Below are 21,319 nucleotides of genomic sequence, written 5' to 3'. Positions count from 1 at the left end.
TGCTGGAGTGTTTACAACTTCAAATGTGGGTTGAGAAGCAACAATAAAAGTAAATGTAAGTACTCTGACAAGACTGATAGTAGTCTCAATGTCACAACAGTCTAAATCAAACTGCTGAACAGGAAAGCACACAACTGACTGGAAAAGAAAAACCCTCCAACGGTAATCATTAGCAACTGTCAAGCTGGAAGGACTGTCCTGTAGGGGCCTACAAAGATCTGTGCTGGATCAGACCCTCATTTAATAGTTTCATTAACAATTTGTGTGACTGAAAGGGAAAACATGCTTAAAAACTGTGCACATGACATCAAGCAAGGAGAAATCCAAGTGTTCTCAAGAGCAGCAATCCTGCTAAACTGAAGACATAGTCTTACTGAAAAACCTGAGATTTAGTAAAAACAAACAGCTACACACTGAAAGATGTATAGCACCAATTCAAAAGATTCGGCACAACGTTACTGAAGATAAGACAAACCTTCTGGCATGCTAAAAAGAGCATCACAACATAGCATGTACTGGAACTTTTCTATAGGAGAAGGAGTCCTCTGTATGAGTACATTAAACAAAAGGATGCTTCATAGCTGTAGATGGTGCCTAATAAGGGACAAAGAATCTAGTATGAATTTACCTTTTACATCTTGACTTTATAATAATAATAATAATTAAAAAAAAAAAAACCTAAGCTATCATTGTGTGTTATAAATTGTATATATACAAAAATATATACAAGGCAAAATCTCTAGACAATGTACTAATGGAAAATGACAGGACAGGAAGCTTATTTTGTTTGAAGTAGTCAGTGAAGTTTTAAGTCTTCTCCCAAACTTTAAAAAGCCACAAAACAACTTTTTACACTTTTTATACATCAGCCACAATTCCTTTGTGGGACCAAAAGAAGCATCTGTCTCATTTTATGGCTTCTAAGATTATGCTCCTATCGCTTCCTTCATCTCTGCAGTTCAGATGTCTTCAGAGGGAAGCTGAGCAAAGATGTAGCTGCAATTATTAATACAACGTGACACTGCAGGAGAAGCTGCAAGCCTACCCCCTTTTTCTTCAATGTTTGTGTTAGAAAGGCAGTTGTAGTAAATAGCTTTGCTAGCTAAAATTTCAGAAATATATCATACAGCTGTATGCACTCTGACGCGTGAGAAGATATTTTACAACATACAGCTTTTGACCAATTGCTATACTTTTTTTTTTTTTTTCTCCTCAATTTAAACTGCAAAACTACAGCTCTCAAAGTTTAATCTATGACCAGGCTGCCATCACTGTTATTCACTCCACCTTCAGAAACAAGGAAGAAAGAAGATTCATAGAAAACAGAAAAACAAAATGGTAAAAACCTCTACTGACACTCAGCAAATTCACAGCTTGCAATTTCAGCCATAATGACACAAAAACTGTGCAGTCCTCAAGAGCATGTAGTCAGTACTATTTAGGATATCAGCTGTTATATTTGTGCTATATGGAGCTTTAAAGTATGAGCTTAAATAACCCAAAGTAGAAGTCATAAAAAGGCAGACCCACCCATTCCTTCTAACATATCCAAAGTTAGTTTTTACATGGTCATGACAGGATCCAAAGTTAGGAAGCCCAATTAACAAACTTATTAACGTGACAATGGCAGTGTCACTCTTCCATCTGCTGTCTCCAGGGGAAAGAATATGGCCACATATCATTTTTACTACCTGATGTGCTTTTGAAGTACTCTTTGCAGTCAAAGTTTAAAAGTAATTTTAGTCTCCTGTAATTATGAAGGGAAACAGAAACACAAGGACTTACAGGAGCACTTCACAATATCAGTAGTAGATTCCCTCTTCACACCTAAGTAGTCAACCTTCAAATCTTTCCCATACACACGTTAGTACGCTTTAAAAAAAAGTAGAGACATTCCCCCAGATTTGTTGAACTGGCATGAGAACCATTGGAAAGACATTACACTACTATTCTATTTCTCCTGCTTGCCCCTGTAGTTCCTACAACTATACAGGAAAAAAAGCAGAACTGCCAAATGCAACCAGCGTTAAACTAATATTTCAATTTTTCCAACATACTATTCTTCAAGACACATGAATTCTTTATCTGTTAAAATACTTCTGGTGTAGTCATCTTTTCTTAAAATGAAGCTTTTTAGAATCTAGAATGAGAAAGTACTTGAACTCACTAACTATTTGCTAAGATACAATTGTAAAAAATTAAACATTTCTTTTACTGAACTGTTTATTCCTATTTCACTAGATTTTAAAACAAGTTTCACGCAGAATATTTTGCAATGGTTATGAACTTCAGAACAAAATACTGAGGTGAGAAACTCGAGTATTGCAAACAGAGTAATATTTCAAGTTTAATAAAAGATACCCTCATATTTGATATTGGTTTAGCTGTAATCCCCATCACACACACACAGACATACACGCTTACTTTATATCTTATGATAAATCCCAACTAAAACTCACCTTGATCAAACTTATTATGGTTTATGAATTCTCAGCGGATTCTAACTACATCCTTTGTAGAAATTCACTGTAGAAATTTAGCAATTACCAATGCATTACCAGTCTCCCATGACATCAAAAGCACTGTTCAAGGTATTGGAATAGAAAATAGCACATACCAGGCTCCTTGCACACTGCCACAGTTAATGAAAAACCTCTCTAAAATTTATGGATCACACCACTAATTTCTTCAGATCATAAGAGTGACTTTCTGGATTGACACTTCCTTCCACTATAAGACAAAGACAGTGCAAAAATGAAGTAATTAAGCCCCACTTCCTTTGACATTTACTTTACACCATGACTCATGACAATCTTCAATCTGTGTTCAATAAAACACTTTCAGAGCCCAGTAAATATATGTATGTACAACAGCTTTTCGGTCCAGTTATACATTTTCTTGCACAATTTAAGTTCCAGAATCAGTTAACTGTGCCAGGTGGTTCTCAACACTTTAAATAATAATGGATTATTTATTTATTTTAATAACTTCAGATTTTAAAAAGCAAATGATGCTCTGGAACTTATTCTAAAGAGAGGCAGGAAGGGCAAAAGTATAGCAAATAAATGAGCTCATTTTTAACATAAGACTCCAGAATTCATGCTGCAAGTTTCCAATAAATGACTACTAATTGCATCTACAACACTGCGTAGGTGTATAATAAAGCTAGCAAAATGAAAACAAAAGTGGATCCAGAAGGCTTAAGACTCCCATACCAAAGAGTGTCAGTAGTCATTGCAAAAATAATAATTATAAATAAAAGCATATTATTCTGCAATTTTAAAACTGGAAAACATGCAAGCAAAACTATTATATTACAAAGACTCTCTCAGAAGAGAGATGTTTATATGTAACAGACAATACAGAGGCTCTAACACAGCTATGACTGATTTTCTCCTGTTATTCTAAGACATTTTTATTGAACTTCTGTTCTCCATTTCTTTTCTAACTGCAGATGCAAAACCTGCATTTTCTACCTTTGGATTCCCTTACCTGCTCATCTTCACTCTCAGACAACTAAGGATAAAAACAACAAATTGGATTTATCCTCCAATGCTACATATGTTTTTTTTAAAAAACAAAAACACCTCCCTAGACAAAAGAGTTACATTAAACTTTGGAAACGGGAAGAACATCACAATTCCTGAGAAGGAAATCTTCTAGTAAGAACAATACCAAAAAATGCTATTGCAAGCTACATCACAGGTATATGGAAATATGGTTTCTGAATCCTATAAGCTATACATATTCTCTAGCTAATGCCACTATTCAGGCTTGCATTGACAACTATAAATACCACACTAGCAAAAAATATTTAAATAATTTAATTGAATAAGCTAATACATTATTTACAAAATAATTCCGTTTCCTGAAATGCTAAGCTAACCTTTGGAATAGTTGTGCAGGCAGGCAGCTTTGAATGTTCATATTCCATCTTGTCATTAAACAATTAATAAACAATCAAGTAGAAGGTAAATAATGAATATTAATAGGTATTAATTTGTCTTTTGTTTGATAGTTCAATTTCCAACTGCCAGCAAGGAAGCTATACATACTGATCACGACTGAGCTGAAAAAAACATTTATCCATGAAAGGAAACCTCTTTGTGGGCAATATTATGCTAAGTGGGTTTTAAAGAAATCTGAAAGTCTGATTCTTAAAAGTTCTTTAAAATGTCTTGTCATCATCTTCAATTGCTCCCTATTCATCTTCCTTTTTGAAGTTTTGTCTTTTTGGCAGCCTTATACAATCCCAGAAGGGATAAAAAAATAAAAAACATTCTCCTGACCAGTCTTTTCCTGCTATTCTTCCAGGTTGACGGTTCTGAAGCATTTATTAGCGTAGATAAGGAACATGCTCTCTTCCTGGAAGACTTTCCAAGGTACCTTCCCCATCTAGTCTTCCTAGTATAGGCATGGCATAAAAACACACTTGTAACTAACAGGTAATGTTAAATTCATGAGGAATGGTACAAGCCCAGAAGACAGTAACTTCTGCTGCAGTTACAGAAGAGACCCCCACATGAGTTAAAATGTTGCTGTGATCCTTCTTGAAAGTTCAGGTCTTTCGGTTAACTAGTACCTGATACCTTCTGTAGCTCCTAATTCCTGCTACCCCACCTGGCTGATGGCAAGGGAAGAGGATTTCCTTTTTGCTACACCGCTTCCTATGCCACTGATTTCTTAACCTTCACTGTTGTATCACACCCACACCGACAGCATCCAACTGAGAATTAAAAGTCCTTACACAGAAAAGACAATTGAAAAAAAGAGCAGAGGAAAGCTAGAAAAACCTGGAGTAGAACCAAGATCCATGGTAATTACTTATTATTACAAGGAGTACATTAACAATAGTTCCCTAACGTAAGTAGCTTTTTACTATAAAATAATTCAAGTTCTTATGAAAAAGTAGATATGCCATTCTATAAATATTTATACACTTTCATAAGCAACTCTGGACAGATCATTTTTAATAATGAAAAGGGTCCTTACAAGGGCTGACATCACCAAAGCCTGGGAATTACTTCTGAGGAAGAATGACTACATAGTTAGCTACACTAATATACTTTTCCCTTGGCCTCTTGCAGATAGTCCTATGATCTGACCTTGCTTTGTCATTCCTTTGTACATACTACTAACCCAATTTGATCTTTTTTTTTTCCAGAAAGCTGTAATTCTAAAAGCGATCAGACTATTTAAGAACAGATAATGTTAATATTCATTTATATTTCTATAATAACAGAATGCTAGGAATTACAACCAGCATCAAACTTACCCAGATCTTTTTTTCTTTTAATGTTTGTTTTCATTCTGACAAGCTTTTGCCACTAAATGACCAAAAAAAATTTATACTAAATCAAAATGAATATTAAAAAAAGACACTAGATGGCAATAAAAAGATCTGTGATAAAGCTTGATTTTAGAATTAAATACATTCCGTGTTCACATACAACCACCAAAACTGACATTTTTTTGACCTCGTTGTTATGGTCACAAGAATTTGCTTCACGGCAAGCCTTTTATACAATTTTAAATAGAGAAATCTATAAATCCTCCTCCCATCTGAAAGGAGAAGCCTCTCACTAAGGTGAGAAAAAAACACTCTGAGAAGCAATCTGTTCCCCTGTTACAAAGAAGGCTAACACGTCTAAAATATCTGACATCTTTACATTCAAACTAAACTTACAATTACAAGAACCTTTTGAAAAGTACAGTATATACAAAATACATAAAAATTTGAGCTCATTTTTATTCTTCAAATATTGTCAAACAAACTGAAGAACCAGTACACTTTAAGTTTTTATACTGCAGCAACCTTTAGGAACTTCCAGCAAGGTGTTACACCAACACTACCCAGCATCTTCTGATAACTATTCAAAGGGCTTCAGCTTGAAATTAAAGCATCTGAAAATATTAAAAACTGTTTTTAATCGCTCACAATTGCACATCTACGAATAATTTGAATTGCAGTTTCTTATCTCTCTAGCATCAAATATAAAAATCAAATGACCATTCTGTACAATATTAAAAATGAAAACATCCTTTTTAATGGTTTTGTTTAAAGAAGGACTTCTAGATTTGATTTCTTATGTATATTAAGCTGTTCCCAAGTGAGGTAGAGGTATTTGTAAATGGAAACAATATGTTAATTGAAATCACCAGTGGCTTGGATTAACCTTTTTTAACATGCAGAATTAGAAATGATGCAGAATTATTTTATGTATGTATACATCAGTGAACCAAATAATTACGCAATTTACATAAAGGAGATTTTTCCATTAATCTTTCTACATTTGCCTATTTTCACCACAATTGCAGGCATAGATGGGTCTTGGCTAAGATATCTGTGTTACTAGAATAATATACCTGATGAGCATGCTTACTAAGTATTTTCTTAAAAAAGATTTGTAAAGCTGTCAGTAACGTTTGTACCTTATCATTAAACATTTCAGAAGAAGAACCGTATGTATAGCTTTCCAGTTAATATTTATTCATCAGAGCTAAGCGCTTTCTCCTATAGCTAACTTCTTTATGTCAAATCAAGCTATCAGACAGAAATCTAAACCACACATCAAATACTTATCAGTAAACACTATTTACATTTGTACCTGAAAACTGACAAACTATTTATGATACACATGAAGTAACAGCGTTCCAACCAGACACTAGAAGCGAAACACCCTCAAGGAGCATACATGCGTGCATATAAATATGCATTATCAGTATGAAAAGGCTACAATGCCCCAGAAAATTAGATGCAGATGGAAAGGCAAACACCTGGAGACTATTGATGAAAAGTTTCAGCAGTAGGAAAGTTAAGAGTTGTCCAACAGCTTCCAGGAATTATTTCAGTGATTTTCTCTAATTAAAGAGCAAATACATTAAGGACAAAGAAAGAATACACACTGCAACTGACAGAAGGATATATGGAGATAAGCACACATGAAAAACACTCTTCTCGTTTCTTTGAAAGTGGCGCTGGCAACTTGGAAAACAACGACTGAAGACCTGGGGGAAGCCTACTGGAGGGCCACCAAGATTACAGGGCTGAAGAATGTGGCATACAAAGAAACGCTGAAGGAAACGGGTTTGCTCAACTCTGAAAAGAGAAGGCTGAGGGGGGAGGATCTAATCACAGTCTTCCAACACCTATCAAGTAGTTTCAGAGAAGAAAGAGCTGCTCTCTTCACAGGGACAAGAAGCCACAGGCCACAAGCTGCTTCAGAGTTTTTTCATCTTGCTATAAGAAAAAAATAAATTCTTTGCCATAAGAACAATTAAATGTTGGAAGATGTTGCCCAGAGAAGAGGTGGATTTTCCCTCACTGAAAGTATTCAATGAGCTTGGCTTAGCTTGGAAAGGTCCTGGATAACCTTACCTAGGATTGTGCTTTCAACAGAAGGTTGTGCCAAATAATCCCAGAGGTTCCTTCCAGCCTACACAATTCTGTATGTGAAACTATGCAACTACTACTTTTAAAGAAGTATGTGTCACAAACACAGAAATAATTTAGCAAAAAACTGCTTTATGCTCAGCTGTTTTACTTGCCCTGTGCACTGTTAGAACTCTGTTAGTGTCAATGGATGCATACCTGTATACACTAGTGCAGCCTATTCTTCACCATTTTTTCTTACTTCTTTACCATGTGAAGTTATCAGTACATAAGCGTACTTTGCACATCTGCTGAACCGTAATCTCTCAAACCCCAGACAAAGCCATTTGCTCCACACATGCAGAAGGCTACTCTATGGTACCAAGCCTCAGTCCCACCCTATCACAATGCTATTCATGTATGTCATTTCCAAGAAACAGGCTGTTCTGTACTGTTTCTTAAAAAAAAAATACCCTCCCCCCAGCTTTATCACTAAAAGAACCATAAATCACTGAAGTTTGTCACAACATTTCAGGATATTTTTTCTAAAGACTATAAGGGGAAAAGAAAACTAGGAGCTAACAAGACACCTAAAACTGCTTTTGCTTAGGAAATGGATTCCAAATATTTTCAGTTCCACTCAGGATGCAATGTTTGATAACTCCCAAGGTTATCTTGAAAGCAGATAATGATGCTACCTGGAAACAGATGATAAATGTACCTTTTCATCTACTCTCTACAACACAAACTGCTTGGCTCTGGTAGAGTTTGCCAGATCCTTTGGTATATTATTTCAGAAACAACTGCCAAGTTTACTGCTGGGCTGATTGAATGTTGGGGCCGTAACATTAGGAGTGCTCAAAAGAGCTTCTACTGTACACCAGGATGAAGAAACACAATAAAATTGAATGCTAGAGAATAGCAGAGGTATGAGGCAACCTTCAACCACTTTGATTTAGGACTAGCTATAACTCTTAAAAAGAACACTAACTTCTCTGCTTTATTAGCAAGCTCTGATTCCTGCTTTCAACCCTTTGATAAATGGACTGTCAGTTTCTCCTCACTGAGAAAAACAAACCTTAAGAAAGGGTTACTTCTCTTATTCTACTCCTTACCTCTTACAGAACTGACACACACGCGAAGCTCATGAACAAATAATTCAAACTTTATGAGGACTCCATGAAATCGAATTCACATAGTCCAGCTCTTTATTAAACCATGTTTGCTACAAATATCCTATTCATGTACTTATGCTAGGGTCCTCATTTTCATCTATACGAGACCTGTTGGCATTATACATTATTCCCAAAATCATATTTGTAGATTGTATTTGTAGACTGTAAGATCAGGTTTTATACTGCAGCTATCAAAAGGGCCCTCTGTTATTACATAGTATTTCTAAGCTAATGCCTTTATGTGATGTAAAGCATCCAGACTATATGTACCTCTGCCTAGAAGTCTTCCATTAGTTTACTACATTTGAGGGCTAGATACACGAGTTACTTTTGGAGTTTAGGATACATTGATATGAACCTGTAATTTATAGCCATTGCTTCAAAGCACCTCTATTGAGGGACCACTTAAATATATATATATATATATATACATACACACACACAACCAGGAGTTGTACATGTAACTGATCTCTGGAACCCAGCTTTCAGAGTAGTGCTGAAAGTGATTTAATTAACATTCTTCAAATTTATGAGATTCTAAATTAAAAAGAAATAGTTATCAAGAACAAAGCTCTGCACCAACAATTTTTGAAGAAAAAAAAAGCAAAAAGCACTGCAGAATTAAGGTTATATCATGTTTTAACCTATACCCTGACTATTCACCAAATTTCTTTAAGAATCTTTTTCCCCCCCTCAAATGAGTGCAAGAAGAGAGAGGTGACCGGGAACAGTTTCAGATGAGCACAGGCATTTGCTTGCTCAGAATGCCCGACTTTGCACCTGTGGTTCCCAACAAAAGTGTGCATCTACAGCTGAGCCTGAACTAAAACAATTATGGGACATAATCATTTTAGCAGGATGTTAATAAGGGCTTGTTGTTTGCTGCTTTAAGGACATACACCTACTTCTTTGTTTGAAAACTGCACTTGCTTCACTCGTTTAGTATCCGCCCATAAGTAAAAGAGGGGAGTTTCATGATTCTGCTCCTGGTTCAAAATCATGTTGCCATGGAAGCAGATGTTGGATTGATGAAAATAGGTCAACTGTTCAGAAAAAAAGATCACTGTTTTAATACTTCAGAATTATTATTAAATGTTATGATTTTAATGCTTACTATTATTTTATTATGAAATGCATGGTATTTTATTATGTTTAATTAGCACTTACTTTGGTCATGTATCCTCACAAAGAGTGTAGGCAGCAGTAGATTTAAGGTTGTTAATGAAAAATTATTTTGCATAAATCTGTAAGGGCTTGGTACAGAATGCTTACAAGAACACCACACGTTCTTCATTAGATCTGTACTGAGCGGTGTCAGATGTTGCCACATAAACACATTTCCATTTGAAAGAGTATTAGTACCATCATTACAAAGCACTTTAAAAAAAATAAAAAATAAAATAAAAAATCTGGACATTGCTACTACTTATGCTTGACTTTGGTAAGATCAGTGTTTTCTGTTTAGCTTTGCATCAAACGGAGGTATAAATATTCAAATGGAGTCTCAATTACTTAAACCTGATAAAAATATTTAACAACAGCTAAGATTTAAGTAGGCTACCCCATCAACATGTGAACATGTGAAAGAATATGTAGTTTACTAAGTTTCTTCTGTTCCTTAACATTTTCACACCACTTGCCAAACCACTGTCAACATAGCATAAACACACCATAAAATTCTCACACCCACCTGCAGCAATCCCCAGAAAGTAAAATAACTTATCTGTATTGTGTTTCTGTAGAGAATCTCCAGTAGGTGATCTAAAATGTTCTTCTATTGACACCCTGGCACATGTGACAGAATTTTTTCCTACCTTGACACTGACGCACTCAGATGCACCAGGTTTGTATTAGAGGCTATGAGTGACGTATTCTGCTCCTACATTGTTTCTTATAACCGAAATGCACAATTTAATCATTAGTAAGTATAGTAAAGGTGCATGGGAATAGTGCCAATGCATGACACTTGTGCTCCTCTCCTAGTTTAGGCATGAAGCAATACTTAAAGTAAGAACAGGCTGTGGTGCTGAAGTTCCACGATTTAATCCAGCACAAACTGCAGCGCTACTATAAAGGGCAAACCTGTCTTCCACGCACTGTTGTTTCTGCCCTTCTCCATTTCACTGGTGAACTGGGTCAGACAGCTTCTGCCAGATCAGTTTCTTAATCTGATTCATCATGTACCAGATAAAAGAAAGCACCAGTGTAAAAGATAAAATAGAAATAAATACCCAGGAAGAAGGCAAAAATAGACACATCTCTTTAAGCTGCCAAAAATCCATGCTGCTGCTGAAACTGGTTGCAGTCCTACAACATCTACTCATCCTCCCTTCCTTCTACCTTTCGTAATCAGTGTTTTGACCTGAAATATGTACAACATAACTACCAATAAAAAAGAATTCCTTCCTGTAACTGCGAATAAGTATAACTGTCACCACAATGCAACTGTCATCATCAGAAGTGAAAACCATGGTTGTTGTAATCACTGTCATGTAGTTGTTTTTTTTTTTAATATATATATATATATATAAATGTGTCTCACTTTGGAGAACTCTTTTGGACTCCAGGAACTTCATAATCTATGTTAAAAACTTGTTGTAAAATTATATGACCCATGCTATTCTGACTCTCCCAAAAAGAAACCTGTGAAGGTATTAAATATTGTTTAAAATACACCGCAAGTCTGTCCCTCAGGAGACTGCTGAAGTTTTAAATTTCACATTCAAGAGTTTTGTAATTGTTTATATGCAACAATATTTCAAAAGTCATATGGCTTGTTATGCTGCAGAAATGTGCATCCTTAAAGGGTACTAGAAGACTTCTATGTTTGGTTTTAATTTTTAGTCTCCTGTTTCTCAGATAATAAACAGTTTATAACAACACAGAAACAGTAGATAGATTATAACAGCATATTTATACAAGTATCAAGCACATTGGATACTTTTGATTCAAGCTATTTTTTAACTATACCTTTTCTGACAAGTACATTATGAGGCTTATTTTTACTAACCACAAAAATTGAGAGAAAGGTTGACTTCTCTATAACCAAACAACTGCCTTTCCTCTCCTCTGGTTCATCCAGCATTAGCCTCTACTTGTCCCTTCATACAGTGTGGTTAATTCTAGATTGGTAGCCTTGGTCAAAGTTGCTTCTTGGTATAAAACAACATTCTTGTCTTATCTCCCCTCAGTACTAATTTACCTTCACCTTTCAAACTTTATTCCCTTCATTCACTCATTTTTTAATCCTCATTTTCATAGGATTTATAGATCTTTTTTTTTGTAATGCACTGTTAAAAAGGAATTCCAAGGGCTTCCTAGTTAGAAGACAGGAATTGCAGCATGGTAAAGGATTGCATATAAACAGAATTTAAACTGGGGGAGGAAAAACACTTGTGTTCTCCTATACCTGCCAAGAAACAGAGGCCTGCCCAGATACCAGATAGCCAGCCTGATATTAAAACTTCACTCCGCTTACATTTAGTCACACAGTTTTGATATGACCTCTGGATACATTATCCAGCAATGCACTAATTATGCCATTGCATTTCAATTGCCAAATTAATTTTCCATTAAAATATTTCACTGAGGTTAATGCAGATGTTCACACGTGATAGAAAAAAAAAATCTGTCTGGTTGTCTGTAGACTCAAACTTCAGTAAACCAGTTGACAAGTGATTCATATTTAGAGTTAACTCTGCAAACTTCAAGCAAGCACATAAGTCATTGCATAACCTGTAACACCTGTAACAACAACACTGCAGTACCTACCTGCTGCTGCTACACCTCTATAAAGCATTTCAATTTAACAACTACATATAAACAACAGTTTTTTTGCCACAAGAAAAATAATTGAATTCCTAAAAGTTAAAACAGCATAATTTTTTTAAAGTTGAAGCAAAGCAATACAAGAAAACTCCAAGAGAAAGAGACATAAGGACAAAGTCCTACAATTTGTTATGATATAAAATGCCCAGTCATTTGCCTGAAAAGGAAAGACACTCAAGTGTTTACTCCATAAAATTAGGAAAAGATGAAGCCCAAATGTTATTATAAGCATACATACAGTCATCATACATACTTGTTTCAGATTAGCCATTATGGGGAACATTTATAAAGATGATGTAGGACATTTTTATAAATATGCTGGAGTCAAAAAACAGGTAGAGAAACATCCATTTCACAAAAATAAGGTTATTTTGCTTCTTGAAATAGTACTATTAAATTCTTCTTTAAAGACATGAAGCAAAAAATAAACAGGATCTTGGGAATGTACAGAGAAAGTATTGCACATTATCCACCATACATGAAAACACAGAAAATAAAAAGCAATATTTTGAAACAATTCTTTGGTTGGGAAAATGCTAAAATCCTTTTAAAATAAGGGAAGAAAATCTTCCTGGCATCATTTCCACAATCGTCCATGTTGTTTGCTACTAAAATGTTTGAATGTTGAGGCCAGACTTACCTCTACCAATGCCACGGTCAGAATAAGATCCATTTTTGAGTCTGGGAAAAGGGCATTCACTTGTGGAGACATTCCAATCAGTATGCAATTAGTAACTACCGATATTACACTCATAGTTTCAAAAGCCAACTGAAATAAAACACAAATATATTCACAGTTATGGCCATTATCCCTAATTTACCTGTCTCCAAACTGCTCTAAATAATCTCTCTCTCTTCATTAAATTCTCAGAAGACCCATTATTTTATTTTTTTTTTATTTTTCTTCATCTTTCCATTTCTATAATATAGAACTTTTCTGGCAAGTCAACTACACTTTGTCAACTGTAAAAAACAGGCAACAGTAAGGCCACAACAAGGCCTGCAATACCACAAAGCCCACCTGGCAGCCCTGAATTTTTCTCTAATTTCAGATCTCTATGTGTGTATTTGTTGTTAAAAAGTTAAACAGCATTCTTCCACAATACCATAGTACTGTAAAGACTTCAAGAAGTTATTTAAAGACTGCTAACATCCCGATGTAGGTAATGCCAAATCATCTCCTGAAAAAATAAATAAGAATAATCCTCAAAAAAAGTAGTGGTCAGAAAAACAACCTAATCCTTGGTTTCTTCACAACTCGTAATCTGAGCACATGAAAGACGGTGAATTCATCTACGGTTACACTCCTAATAAAGTATTTCTTTCAAGATAAAGGAAAAGACAACAAAACTCCTGGAGGAACTATTGTCCCAGCATTCTGTTTTTGTTTCTTCTGAAAGTTAAGTAATCAGAAAATGTAAGGATGGTTCAGAATAGCTTTCTTAAATCACAACCAGTTATACAAGCTGAAATTTGTTGAAAGAAAGATTTACATTTAAACACATGCAGTTGCATAAGGCTGAGAAGCTCTTGCCAGCAGAGCTCCCACAAAACGTCTGAAAATATTACTACAGCATGACAATTACTTTTGCAATATAATGGTTACTTATTGCAAGGCCCTCTCTGGAATGAGCAAGACTGATACTGAAATGTAGCATTGTCACGATGAATTAGCAGCAGTAACTTTCTCTTTGACAACAAGCTGCTGATTCAGCTCACCTGACAAAATAATTCCAGTTTTCTTTAACAGATATCTTTCAGCCAATGCTCTAACTTCCCACATAAAACAGATGACTAAAACTTAAGTCATTTTTTTTCATTCACAAAGCATCTGCATTTCTACTACTACTTAAAAGCCTATACTACCAAAAAAAAAAAAAAAAAAAAAAAAAAAAGATCATGACTGTAGCATTAGTTTAAGAATTTTTCAGCTTACTTGCTAGATTGAAACAAGCTATTCTAGCAAGACTAAATGCTATACGTGCAGCTATGCTTGGGACCTAATGGCCATAGCCTCATTTAACTCGTGGTCACACCTCTGGGTCAATGCAGCTATGCCATCAAGATGCTGGCAGCATAGAACTGGACTGTGAAAATGAATTAAATGTTACAATACAATCAGATTACATATTACATTTTTATGACTTCGTATTATAAGACTTTTGTTATAATTTCACTTCATTATTCTCTGTGCATACGCCTAACAAACACTGCTCAGAATGGTTGGCTTGCATGTTTCCACAGTACATTTCATTCAACGTTTCCTGATTTCATCTCTCATCTTCCATTTGTTTCAACATTTACAATATCTCTAACCTAAACTGTCTATTAGTTTATTGCACCCTTCATCTTTACTATGTATTATCAGAAATCTTGAACAACACTAAACCACATATCATCCCCTAGACATTTCCTCCAGCCTACTTCACACTCATCAGGCCAATGATGTTACAGGTAATGTCTCTGGCTAAATATCCTTCCTTTTTATCAGAAACACCTCTGGTTTTGGAGGAGTTCTGCAGGGCTATTTTTAGTTAGAATCAGTTCATGGGTGTACTCAACTTGGCAGGCCCCAAACTAGCTGGTGCTTGCAAAATTGTATGGCTCAACAACTAAGGGCAGAAAATCCTTAACCCAAGAAATACAAGCATTAATTTGTTAAAGTAGGCGACACCTGCACAGAAAAGTACTGCTCCTGCACACAGATCTAAGAAACTTTAAAATCAGTCAAACCTGAGCACCAGTAACCACAAGAGTGCATAGACAAGCGTGGCTCAGGAATCCAGGTACTTACCTATTATTCTTCAGTTTTCTCAAACTACATGAGATGAGCTATGTGCTTCTGAAATTGCACCAGATGTTAACATTTTAGAAATATGTTTGCTGTAGAGCACTAGGTAGTATCTGGCAGCTTTGCTTTGTTGGAATTGCAACAGAACTACAACATACACACACACAGGGACTAATGAAAGGATTTGTTTTCTTTTCAAAGGGAACCAAAAATAACATGGTTGAAAACCCTACAAAATACAGTGTAGTTCAATAGTATCCTAAGGCACTGAAGATAACAAAATACTTACTAAACTTCAAAAGTGGCTGATGGTCAAACACAGCTTAAATAAATTTGGTGAACTTCATTTAAAATACATGATTAAAAAGGAAACACAAATATTACCTGCCAAACACCAATATTTGCTGTGGGTTCTGCAAATGGGCGCTTGTAAACTCTGCACATTTTTAAGGCATCAGAATATATCTCTGTGATGTTGTTTAACACTGCAAAGACAGCTGCCAGTGGATAAACACATGAGAAGAGACTCACATAGCCGAACTGCAAAAACAACTCCAAGTAATCATCAAAAGTACCCTGAAAAACAGAGCAAAAACAACAACTTTTAGCCAAAAAACAAACAAACAAACAAACAGCATTAGCAATACAACTACTTCCTCATGCTAAATCAGTACTTTGGCAGTACAAAACAAACAAACAAAAATCCTCTAGTTAATTTGAAAATACTTAATTACTCAAAACTTCTTGATAAAGGGAGGCCAAGGTTTTTTCTCTTGCCTAATGCAGTTTCTGCAATGTTCACACTACTTGCCCTTATTATGTGAAGCATGTGAATTAACTCTATAAACAGTTTCACCCTATTTACGGTCCTGACTATCTCAGTGAAACAGATACTGAAGCAACAGCGCTGGATAGGAAAACAGCATCATGCATTTAAACTGGCAGAACATTTTTGGTAAGAGCATCGTGACGAGAAATGTCCTAGTATTTCAGCCTGCTCGTGAAAGACCTAACCAGAAACACAGGTTATTAAATAAGCAACTCTTTACTAGAATTATTTATCTATTTTAAAATGAGTAGGTCTCAATTAATTGCCTATTTAAAGGCTGAAATGACAGAATGTAGCACTGACATCTGAAAGGAACAAGTAATGCAAACAAGAAGCCCCATTATGGCAAATTTGCAACGCATCTATCACCTGATTTTTGAATTAAGAATGTGGGTACGTAAATGCTAAGTAGTCACATGTAGGTTATTATACATATTTACATACTAGTTTTGTTGCATCGATAGTAGTTTTCTGTGACTGCATCAATAATTTATAAAAATGAATAACAAAACCAACTGATTTCTAAAAAGGATTCTGTTCAGTTTGTTCATTGCACAAAGGATGGTGAAATATCATTAACTACTTCAATTGGCATACGGCTATTTTCCTCTCTCTTGAAATATTAAGAATTAGCTTGACAGTAACAGATTATTACAAGAAATATAAAATTAGTTTTGTCTCTATGCAAACACATGATACTCTAATCTTTTTGCTGATGATAATTAAACTTAATGTCACCTCTAGCACCTAGAGATCTTATAGCAAACAGAGATGCAGTAAAAGCCTGCAAGCTCAGAAATCAACATGAGTCAGTCATTAGCTACATTCCTCACTCAAGCTCATTTTCAAACCACACAGTATGGCTGGGTCCAGCAGTCTGATGTGCAGGCTAGACCTTGAGGAGCTATATAACTTAAAATTATTGAGATTATTTCACAAATTTCGTGTATGAACTCTGAATTTTAGTGATGCCTTCCTTAGGGACCCTTGGGCAGCATCACTCACCGGAGTGGCAGTCATATATTTATTTGTCCCTGCTCTCAGTTTCCCAGTTAAGTGTTGCAGGCAGGGACCAATGATTCCCTTTACAATCCTCTTCCTGGTAACTGCACAATATCCCCTCTGCTTCCTCATGCTCCCTTCTCGTTTCCTTGCCCAGTACTCACAGACTATCAACACAGCAGAACATGAAAAGAAATTATTTTCCTCCTATTTAATTTATGACACTTTATTGCAGGAAAAGATAAGTCTGATCCAATGTCAAAGACAAATTTCAAACTGTGCTGCTATCAACCTTCTGTTCTCTCCTTCTCCCAGCCACAGGAGCAGCACAAAATATGGCATCAAGGTAAGAGAATCAACAAAGAAATTCAGGATCAAAATGAACTAGAGGAGAGAAGCAGGAAAAAAAATGACTGCAGAATGAAGCTTTTACATTTTAAACCAGGTTAAGGCCTCGAGAGATTTGAGGGGAAGGAAACAAACATAAAAATTAGAATTAAACATTAAAGAGTAAGTGAAAGAAGGAAAAGAAAAGCGAAGAGCCTGAAATACAGCATTCTGTCAACACTCCTGCTAAACCCCTCTGTTACTAAACATAGTCAAATGCTTCCCCCTTGTGACAGACATAATTTTAGAAGTACTGTTGCCTGCTGACAGCTCAGCATGTGCAAACAAACCAGTGGTCTAGTGCTTGTTTATTCACAAGTATAGCACAAGTGAAATATTTAGACTGAAAATAAAATTTAAAGTTTTGAATACACAGGGCATTGAGCTGAAACTAAGGCTACAAGTAGACAACTCCAAGACAAAGTGATAATTCTGCAATTGACCTGTTGCGTCCCCTTGGAAAATTATTCAAAGCATAACAAGTACAGATGCAGTTCTGCACAAGAAGCACTGGACAATGTGACTCAAAACCACCACACCAGCTTTCTATTTGCCAGCTCAGAACAAGAAGTTAGTTCTGGGACAGGAGACAGAGCTTATTTGTTCAGGCATACCAATGCCTGATGCCATTCATGGCCTTTGGACCTATGCTGGCATATTATCTGCAGGCACAGTGCTAGACTGTACTAGTTTACCTGCTCAGACAAGACTAACTTGGGAATTTCTACTATGTTCTCCATTGTAAGACAGACAAGCTCTCCATCTCCAAATCTATCCCCCCATATAAATTAAGAAATACCAACACTTCCAAAAGAATGTTTGTATAGTTCTTCAACTGCAGAGGTAGTATTTCTTTTTCCACTTCCCATTTTGATGCACTCCCACATGTGAAAACAGATTTCAAACTCTGCTGTTCTGTACTGTTTACATAAAAGTTACATGATCTACTTATAATTCTTGCTCTGTAAAAATATAAATCACACAGCATTAAGGCTCTTGTGACTATGCTTGCAGCAGCTGATCAAGCAAGTTGTGAGCCAATCTGTGAGGCCTTAACACACACTTATGTTTACTTTGTCAACTCCTTTAGAACAGCAAGTAATGAACCACACAAAGTCTGTGAAATACAATAAAACAAATTCAAATCAAAATGTTTGGTGGGGATCATAATATTCCGAGAAAACTTACCAGTGCTAATAAGGTGATACAAATATATCTTAAAATTTTGCAGATGGTGACGAGGAGGAAACTGAACTCACAACTGCTAAGTCTTAAAACCACCACAGGCAAACCAGTGACAATCTGATGCTGCCTTGTTTGCCACGAGCTGAATCAGAGGCCATCATGAACCAAACTAGGAGGATAGACTACAAATGCCAAAGCTGCAGTTTCAAGAAGCAAGAACTTCCAGCAGTAGTACTGGACTAAAGGGTTGGACTCTTCTGCCTGTTTCCACTTCTGGTCCCAGAAAACAGTGCTCTCTCTCAGGCTACAGTTTAACTGACAGTTTATACTAGCATAAGTGCAAAAACAAACTGAAAAGGAAACAGAACCACCCTCTCTTGCCATCCTTTCCCCATGTCATGCTACTCATCCTTGTGCCTTGGAGATTAGGGGCCTGTACCTCTTTCAGCAATAATACTGGTTTAAGTAGCTCCCAATTCAGCTGTTCACTCCCACCACTTTATGCTGATGCAACTGGGACCACGTAGGTGCATAAACAACAGCACCAGCAAAACTGATGAAGCTGGAAATAACCTGCTGGGCCAACCAGCCAGAAATATTTAGGTTGCATTGCCTGAAGTCCACATCACGTACAGCCCAGAAAAGTGCTGCCACATCCAGCACAAGAGATGGCCAGAAACAGAGCTATGATCAAGAACAGGAGAGAAATGCAGAAGACAGCAAATATAGCAGTTGAGACTGTTCCAGGACTGCAGCCTCTATTGTGCCACTAGAAACATTTCTAGGATATAGCCAGAAAGCATAAACGGGTTCCAAAGAACAAGGAATCTCTACACCATGTTAAACAGAAGGAGAGACAGCTGACAGAATGACATCCAAAACTATTAGGACAAAAAATAACACACAAAAATAACAAATGATGTCAAAAGGATATGATGACTACTTCAAGCACAATGGAAGATATCAGGTACACCTCTGCTATGGACGTGCTGTAACTTAGGGCACGGTAACACATCCATCCTCCCACCATCCTCAATTATAATACAGTTTTAAACAGTCCCCATTCCTTTCCATTACAACCTTCACACTTATATGTTCCCACCCCCACAGTAGAAACAGCTGGCTTATTTTGGCAGTTACTTTTCAGCTGGATCAGTTCCCTGACCTGATTCGCTACACCTCTGCAAGAATAGCACAAGCAACAGACAGCAAAAGCAAAGGAATAAAAGCTAAATGAAGGAAATGTCTAAACTAGAATTGCCACCCAGAAATGCATATTAAAAATATACCCCTAGTCTCTAACAGAAGAATACGATGGCTATGTAACCTTTACTTTGAGAATGATGGGTAGTGCCACTGATAGGAATATGGATCTCTATTTTAAAAGACTGTCCCAGCTAGTGTACACCTCTTAGTAAACTAGTGTATATCTCTTAGTAGAGCAGAATGTATCTTCTTTTGTGAGAGTGTGTAAATGCTCATGTATGATAGGAAGGAAACTTTCTTTTCCCTACCTTGCTGTGCCTGGTAAGCAAAACAAGTTGCATTTGGAGGATATAACAGAGATCAAGTCAGTAAGTCCTAAGAGTCACAAAGTCCAACTCATAAGAAGACACCAAGCTTTCACTTGCACGAAAGTATGTGGACACTAGGGAGTCTCCAAGAGTAGCTGACCATAAGGAACTGACAGAACTTGATCTAATGTTTCAAAAGCAAAAATGCTGTCAGACTTTATAATGAGAATCAAGCAATTCCTTACTCTGTTCTGCTCTTTGCTTCTAAAGAGCACATTATGGCTACCACCCAAAGCCCAAACTGTTCTTACCATGTATTCAAACCTCTTAAATTAAAACAGTTATTTCTGCTCTAACATGCCATGCTACAGCTAACAATTAACCTGAGGCTGCTTTTCAGCAGCCTATAATCAAAAAAATTACATATTATAACAGCATTCATTCAACGTACAAAATAGGTGCCCATTTCTTTTTCCGAGTTGACTTGTTCGACTAATGACAGGTCCGCATCCATTTTCAGAGAATGCATGCGTTTCTTCATCTTCTTCATGTGTCTCTTTTGGAGCCAGTAAGGAAGCAGGGATTCTGCAAACTGATTAAGTATCTGTGAAGTTATCAGCAAGGTGGCCAAGCTCTGAAGTTAAAAAATAAATAAATAAATAAATATTAATAGATCTGTAATAAACCTATGATCATTTCCAATTTTGTGTGTTCCACTAACACTGCAATTTGTTATACTATGACAGAAGCAGGCTAGCATAACAAAACTAGCAATAGCAAATGAAAAGTAGAGCTGCTCTAGTTCCCATTCTTGGTCACGTACTGAAAAGAACCAAGTAGGACTTAGATGAGTAAATATTTTGTGTATCTTGGTGTATCTTGGAAACAGTATAGCAAGCCCAATAAAGGATAAAGATACACACTTAACACAGACCGTTTATTAATAACAGAGCTAAGCAATGAACTTTAAAGGAAGACAAATTAAGTTTCTTCAGACAAAGGAATAAACATTCTAGAGCTTTAGAAAGTAAGTGGGGAAAATAGGATTATTTGCAACTCCAAAGGGCTCAAAACTACCCGTATGAAAGGAAAAACTAGGAGAAAACAAGCTTAGGCAGTACAATCCATGAAACAGTTCTTTTATTTTAAAAGACTGACACTTCTATTAGAAGTAAAAAAAGAAAAAGGGGTTTTAAGGTTTCTTGGGAGGAAAGGATGATCTGTTGGACATATAAA

General features: G+C 36.1%; 1 protein-coding gene across 2 annotated transcripts in view; it reads right to left on the bottom strand.

Moving 5' to 3' along the window:
* The window catches only part of ANO10 (anoctamin 10), a 117,236-nt gene that overhangs the window by 81,048 nt on the left and 14,869 nt on the right, over nt 1–21,319 (bottom strand). For both annotated transcript variants that reach the window (XM_035318039.1, XM_035318038.1), the window contains exons 9-11: nt 20,535–20,717; nt 15,551–15,742; nt 13,016–13,144 (exon numbers count right to left, since the gene is read on the bottom strand). In XM_035318039.1, the coding sequence (XP_035173930.1) occupies nt 13,016–13,144; nt 15,551–15,742; nt 20,535–20,717 (504 nt within the window). The remainder of the gene's footprint in view (nt 1–13,015; nt 13,145–15,550; nt 15,743–20,534; nt 20,718–21,319) is intronic.

This window comes from Oxyura jamaicensis, chromosome 2 (assembly GCF_011077185.1).
Source record: "Oxyura jamaicensis isolate SHBP4307 breed ruddy duck chromosome 2, BPBGC_Ojam_1.0, whole genome shotgun sequence".
Taxonomy (NCBI): domain Eukaryota; kingdom Metazoa; phylum Chordata; class Aves; order Anseriformes; family Anatidae; genus Oxyura; species Oxyura jamaicensis.
The sequence above is the reverse complement of the archived record's forward strand: the minus strand, read 5'-3'. Positions and strand labels throughout refer to the sequence as shown.